Source organism: Salvia hispanica, chromosome 6, assembly GCF_023119035.1.
Source record: "Salvia hispanica cultivar TCC Black 2014 chromosome 6, UniMelb_Shisp_WGS_1.0, whole genome shotgun sequence".
Classification (NCBI taxonomy): domain Eukaryota; kingdom Viridiplantae; phylum Streptophyta; class Magnoliopsida; order Lamiales; family Lamiaceae; genus Salvia; species Salvia hispanica.
This window is the reverse complement of record NC_062970.1, coordinates 47,691,517-47,699,303: the sequence shown is the minus strand read 5'-3', so window position 1 is coordinate 47,699,303 and position 7,787 is coordinate 47,691,517. Positions and strand designations below refer to the sequence as shown.

Genomic DNA, 7,787 nt, shown 5'->3' with positions numbered 1-7,787 from the left:
AAGTATGATTAAGGTATCTACATATATTAGAGCAACAAGTCCTGCATCATATATAATGCAATTGTGTGTAGTTGGTTGTGTTTGTATCCCTTAATAAGTTGCTCATGAGAATCTTGAGGGGTATTTGTGTTTTTGTTGTAATATATATGATTCGGATGTCTTGCATCATGTGGTTTTATGTGTTATGTTAAAACTATCTAAGTGTGTTGTGTATTTGAATTAATGATATGATATTGTTGTGATTTTATGTTGTTTGTGTTGAATTAGGGACTATGGGAAGCATTAAAATTTCATTCTTTGATGTTTATATGTAAATCTCCGTAGGTAGGTGGTGTTCGATATATTAGACAAGAAATACTGAGATTTAATATGACATAAGTCAAAATAGATTTAATAGTGGGTGGGTGAAGTGTAATCTTAACACTTTGGAGGTGTGCCATGATATATTGTCATAGGCCAAGTTTTTTTTGAAAGGACAAGTGAAGTAGATATGAGAATAAATATGGTCTTATACAGACTAAACAGGAGAACTTGTCCCAAAAGACTACAATGTTAGGAGAGAGAGTTCATTTAGTCTATATACCCCACACCTGTTGTTCTCACAACCGATGTGGGAATTGGGACGATAACATTCGACCCTCCTTTAAGGGCCAACGTCCTCGTTGGTCACAACTGGTTCTTTGCCAGCCACCACTCCGAATTCTTGTTGGTCACAACGGATTTTTTGCCCGGCTACCACTCCATCAGTCACCACTCCGAGTCGGCCCCAAACGCACTCGTTGGTCACGGCGAGTTCGCCAAAGTAAGGAGGAAACATAATGTGTGTGTGTGGAATTTTGCTGAAAAGTAGTTGTTGGGAGATTGGGAGAGAAGTGCAGAGGAGAAGTGGTAACAGAATGTGGCCGAAGATGAAGGCGGGAGAGTTGAGCTCGAGTAAAAATTTAGTGGTTCAGACACGTGCTATGTATAGTTAGTCATAATAAGTTATGAAGCGACGAAAGAGATTATGCAATTGTGATTAGTTAAACATATTATGTGATAATATGTTAGGGCTGGCAAATCATGCGTGTTGGATCGTTACCAGGTCAACCTGTTAACGATCAGACCCAATAAGGACAAACGTGAACACGACCTGTTAAGAAAATCCAAAACTTGAACACGAATAAGAATTGTTACCTTCAAACCCGAACACGACACGAACTAATAATACGGTAAAAACCTGACAACACAATTAGAACATGTTAACAACGACTCATGATTAACAAAAGTTACAAAACTCTGAATCTGTCATTAAAAATCTGACTATAAACCTAAAATCTGATTTGATGGACAATAATATCAATAGATTCATAGCAACAAGATACAAAAAAAAACCCATCATTTTTGAAATAATATTCTCTCCGTCCCTTAAATTGTGTCACACTTTGACTGGACACATGTTTTAAGAAATGTAATGAACGTGAGTTGAAAAAGTTAGTAGAGTTCCTACTTCTATGTAGTACTCCCTCTGTCCGCCATTAGGAGTAACATTTCTTGGCAGCATGAATTTTAAGAAATGTGAAGAAAAGTGAGTGGAAAAATATTAGTGAAATATGGACCCCACTTGCATGTATTAGTTTTAAATGAAATGTGAGTGCAATGAGTAAGTGGAATGTTGGGCCCTATTACCATTTACGGTAAAAGTGAACCGGGACTCCTATTTGCGGACGAACTAAAATGGAAAAACGGGACTCTTATTCGCGGACGGAGGTAGTATTAGTTTTATAATAAAATGTGAATTGAAATGAGTTAGAGTAATATGGGGTCCATTACCAAAAATAGTAATAAGTGAAATGTGATATATTTTTATGGGACGAAGAGATTACAAATTAATAATATTATAATATTATTTCTAATGAGTAACTCGAACACGACACAAAATTTTCGTGATCTTAACGGGTCGACCCAATATGGACATGAACCCAATAAGCTTTGACACAAAACCATTAATTCGTGCGAGTTCGTATCGGGTTATCGTGTTATGCCAAAAATGATCAGCCCTATAATATGTCGATATAAAATACACGTCAATTTCTATGTAATAAGAGCATTCACAATAGAAGAGCCGATCGAGAGGCTTTCCGATCGCCCTTCTATTGCAGAGAAAGGGCCAATAATTGGCCATTCTTCGCCTCCCCCAAATAGTTGTTGGAACGGCCATGGCCGATGATCGGCTGTCGATCGCCCCTTATTGTGGGGATATGGCCGATCATCGGGCATTCTTCTTCATTTTTTCTGAAATTTTGCAGAAGAATATAAAATGAGAGAAGGAGAGATACGATGGAGAGGAAGAAGAAATGTAGGCGGTATTAGAGTTATCTCAACCGTAATTTGTACTCCCTCCGTCCCAAGGAAGATGACCCCTTACTTGTGCGGCACGAGATTTTATGTATCTTTATTTTGTGTGTTAAGTGGAGAGATGAAAGTAGGAGAGAGAAAATAAAGTAGAGATAAATGTATTTTCAATTTTAGTAATGAGTCATCTTGATTGGAACAAATCTAAGTGGAAAGTGGGTCATCTTTAGGGGAACGGAGGGAGTACTATTTAAATTAATTTTATCAATTCTATTGGGCTTATTAGTGGGCCAATAATTTTATTAAGAAAACAATATTATTATCTTATAAATGGACTAATTAGATGGGCCCTTTAAACCATTCTATCCTGCTTCCGTTGTGGTCCACGAGACAACAATTTTAAATTTTTAGCAATAACGAAAAAAAACTCATAAAAAGTAATTTGAACACTCGTTTAATAGTGCCAACGACAGAAAGAATACTAATGGACCCACCAAATAGTTACTCTTACATTAATGAATCAATGATTATTGAATTTCGTTATTATTTCATAGATTTTGGGGACAATTTAATCAACTTCTAAATTAGCAATTTGTATGGTGGGAAATTTTCAATTAAAGATATTGTAACTATATATATTTGTATAATTTGAGGAAAGAAGGAGAACTAATTTAAATTAATGTCGCAAAAAGGAAAAATAACCATTAAATAATTTTTTAAAATAACTATTAAGATATAAATGTATACAGATGGTATACCACCATTATTCATTGTCAAATTAATTTTTTAGTTATCTAGCATTTTTTCACGAACGCATAAGTGAATAAAACAAATTTAATTTGAATATCAGTCAACCTTGAGTATTTTCCATAATTGTGTTATAATTTATATATCAATTACTAATCACTAATTATTTGTTTAGTAAAGTGTTTCCTCTCTTGAATAAGATGACGTGAAATAAGTGACGTAAGAAGTTTAATTGTAATAAAAAAAAAGAGTAATCATTAATCAAAATTTCATGCCCACTATTTCATGAGCAACGAATCTAGTCTTCAAATAGTTGAAAAGATACGTGTTTGGTCCAAGTTGTCCAACACATAAAAGTTTTACAAATGGCAGATCTCTAAATAACTTTTATGTATTTTAACTTATGATAAGTTACGAATTGAAACATAGGAAAACCCGACATAAAAATTATTTGTTTTGATTTTAAACGCTAACAGCCAAATAGCAAATTAATGGGATATAATTAGGAAATTTTATTCCAATTTCAACAGGAAGTCAACCAAAAATCTAAATTCCTAAATATAATTAGGATTCAATTTCATGGAGTTGACTGATAAAAAAAGATAAATTTTTGCCTTAAATTATATAGTACTATAATATCTTTTACTACTACTGCTAAAGGTTAGCGGAATGTGAAACCTAATACCGCATATGGAATATTTCAACCGGGAAATCTAAAATGGGACACCCTAAAATAGTAAATCGGGACTCTTAAAATGGGACGGATGGAGTATTATTTTACATAATTAAGTTCGAATTTGTCCGTAAGCCTTGACATTTTACCATATGCTGCGAGAGTCAACTGTCCATTTATACACTGAAAATAGTACTTGTATCACGGTTTCTTGAAAATTATTGAACCAAATTCATGACAAGTTATATATTTTTGGCATATTTGAATAAGACTTAGATAATTCATGACAAATGAATGATATAACCACATCATATTTTTAAAATACGCAGTTCCATGCAAATTAAATATAATAAAATGAAACAATTAATTTTCTGGTTTACTACCATATATATTGAAGTTAGGTGGAACTTTCTAGATTTCATAACAAAATTTATAGGTAGTGTGAATCAATATATTATTGAAATTAATTAAATAAATAGATTATGTGAGTAATTATTGTTTGGCTAATCACTTAGATAATATTCACACTATAGTTCAATGAATCCGTAGAACGAAGTGCTAATTCAAGACTAATGAAAGAGAAAAAAAAAATCAATTTATTTAATCCAAGATTGGGATACAAATATACAACGAATCTTGCCAACTGAGGAAGTTGATTATAAATGTTTTTTCTACAATATCATTGATGGTGAGTGGTGACATACTATATTTATACATAAAAATTAGAATTTTAAATGCATATGTATGAAATGCACAATAAAAAAGTACAAATGCACATACATATTTTGGTTAGTGGATTTAAACCAAAATAATTAACTCACATGTGTATAAAGTTGAAGGCGGCTTCCGCATTAAAGTATATTATTGCACTGAAAAAGGGAAAATTAAAGGTCCTTTAACATTTAATTAGTTGATTAACACAATTTTATACTCGTTGATTAAGAAATTTGTATAATTAAGTAGAATATGAACTCGTCATATACCTTAATTTTAGTGTAAGATCACTTTGGAGTTATTTAGATAAGTAACATTATTTCTCAAAGATACGTGAACTAGATTAATTAGTTATCATTAAATTTTAATTAATTAATACAGACAAAAGAATGCGAGTTCCTATACCTAATGTCTATAATGCAGTTTATATATACTCCTTCCATCCCAGTTTAATAGTCTTGTTTTGCCATTTCCGTTTGTCCCAGTTTAAGAGTTCCATTTATAATTGATCATATTTAGACATTTAATTTGACCCCATTGTTGATGAAATTTACACTCAAATGTCATTACTTTCATAAAAATAAAACAAAACAAAATTCTAAACATACAAAAAGTCAAAAGGATCTCACTTTTCACTACCTCACTTCAATTATTACACACTCCAACAACTTCTTAAAACACGTGCCTTAACTAAATTGCACTCCTAAACTGGGACGGATTCTTTCGTCAAATAAAATTATAACACATCAAGAATTGTCCTTGGATCGAATTAACATGCACATGGTCACATGGACACAAAAAGCAGTAGATTCACTTGTAAAATTCGAATAAACATTAGATTCAAATAGCACACTTCTATATTTGTTGTGCTTACATTCACAACGTGCAATATCCATCATGAGTCTAGATTAAATTCATCTCTCCTACAGTTTAAATATGTGGTTATGTGTGGATATTTTCTTCAACTTTTCTTGTCAACTTTTCATATATTATTATAATAATAATAATCCGACAATTACGGTTTCGATGTTACTTCTCCTGTTGACAGAATTGACAATACTTTTTCTTAAACACGCTTTAATTATTGACCACCAATTATAAGCTCCCTACTCTCCCACATCTTAGCACTATTAAATATCACTCTAAGTATAGAGAGAGAGGAAGAGAGAGAAAATGGTGAAGCCAGCTTCCTTTGACATAAATGGAATGAAAAAAGGAGCTTGGAATGAAGAAGAGGACAACAAACTAAGGGCTTTTATCGGTCGATTCGGCGAAACCAACTGGCGGCAGCTGCCGGAGTTTGCCGGTAAGCCGGAGCTCTCCCATTAGGGCTGCTTTTGGAAACATAAGTTAATTGATGAAAACCCTAATTGTCTATATATGTTTTTTTTTATTAGGGCTTAGTGAAATCAATTCATTAGTTCATCTTATCTTTGATCTAGCATGTATGTATGAAAAGTTGAAAACCCTAATTAGTCATCACTTTAATTTCAAATATTTCGAGAAATAAAACCTTTTATACATAGTACAACTCAAACACAGCCATAACTACTGATTGCAGGAGAAGCAGTCTAATTGATTGTGTTAATTAGGTTAGACCTTAATAAGTGGTGATTTTTACATATATATGATCAATAGTGGTTACACATGTGTGTTTATATGTTTTTTTGTGACTTACAATTATTAACATAGGGTAGTGATATAATGCAAAGTCATATATTATATAAACTTTAAACTATGATCTGGACTATTAAAAAAAATCAACAGATGACAAAATAGTAGCAACAGAAAATGTCAACTGTTGACACTGTGTTGACATTTTCTGTTGCTGCTATTTTCTCGTATCATAGTTTAGAGTTTGTACAATGTTTAGAGTTTGAATTTAATCACATTCCTATTATCATATGTGATATAATTTTAATTAATTTAGGGTTGAAGAGGTGTGGGAAGAGTTGCAGACTGCGTTGGATGAACTACTTGAAGCCTGGTGTCCGACGTGGCAACTTCACCCAAGATGAAAAAGATCATATTGTCAAACTGCACAAAATACTCGGAAACAAGTATGGATTAATTTCATTTAGTAGGCATTTTATGTTGAGGATTTGCTAAGATAGACAAAAAAATAGTAGAGAAATTATAGTGAAGAGGATACAAATTAAACATTCAATTATCTACCTTATCAATTTTGCTTGTGGAATTGAGAAAAATGCTAATAATAAGGTTACAAATATGAAATATTCAATCTATTTCATCAATTGTGAATTAATTTTGTTCAATTTATATATTTACTTTTAAATTGCTTAAATAAAACACAGATGGTCAGCCATTGCTGAGCAGTTCCCCGGGCGAACCGACAACGACATCAAGAACTACTGGAACGCCCACATAGAAAAACGCAAGGGCCGCCGCAACGGCACCTGCGCCCATGTAACCAGGGAGATCAAGACCCACAATCTGGCCCAGGAAGAGCTATCTTCCGACAGCAACTCTAGTACTATAACAAACTGTCTGAATCAAAACACAACTGCATTTTCCGGGGTTGGATTCAGCCAACCCACGGAAAACATAGGTGTTTTCGAGTCGAGTGCAGATTCATATTTCAATCATGGGAGCTTTATTGAGCAAGATTATTTTGATGGGATGGAGGAGGAAAATGTCATGTTTTTACCAAGTGATTACTCAGATGTGGGGGTTGCTTCTTGGGATTTGAGTGCTACATTTGAACAAGACTTCAACAAAATATTTGGTGATTACTATGGGAAGTAGAAATATGATTGAGGTATCTACATATATAAGAGCAACAAGTCCTTTATCATATATAATGCAATTGTGTCTAGTTGGTTGTGTTTGAAGTATCCCTTAATAAGTTGCTCATGGGAATCTTGAGGGGTATTTGTGTTTTTGTTGTAATATATATGATTTGGATGTCTTGCATCATGTGGTTTTATGAGTTATGTTAAAAATATGTAAGTGTGTTGTGTGTTTGGATTAATGATATGATATTGTTGTGATTTTATGTGTATGTGTTTTGTGTTCTATTAGAGAATATGGGAGTTTGATGTTGTTATACTGTAGAGCTTTGTATGTAGGTGGCGTTCGATACATTAGACAAGAAGTACGAAGATTCAATATGAGATAAGTTAAAAATTTTAAATAGACTTTATTTTGGATTAAATTAGTCATAGGGGTGGCTCGGGTGGGGGATGAGGTGGTTAATAGTGGGTAAAGTGTAATCTTAGTACTTTGGAGATGTGGCGAGATATATTGTCATGTGTCATATTTTTGAGAGAAAAAGACAACTGAACAAGATAGAACAATT

The 7,787-nt window shown here is 33.0% G+C and overlaps 1 protein-coding gene across 1 annotated transcript; it reads left to right on the top strand.

Annotated features, from left to right (window-relative positions):
- Positions 1-5,641: 5,641 nt before the first annotated feature.
- On the top strand, positions 5,642-7,388 carry LOC125196799 (transcription factor MYB10-like). The gene is made up of 3 exons (XM_048095425.1): positions 5,642-5,774; positions 6,399-6,528; positions 6,784-7,388. The coding sequence occupies exons 1-3, from the start codon at positions 5,642-5,644 to the stop codon at positions 7,232-7,234; spliced, it is 714 nt and encodes a 237-aa protein (XP_047951382.1). The 3' UTR covers positions 7,235-7,388.
- The last annotated feature ends 399 nt before the right edge of the window (positions 7,389-7,787 follow it).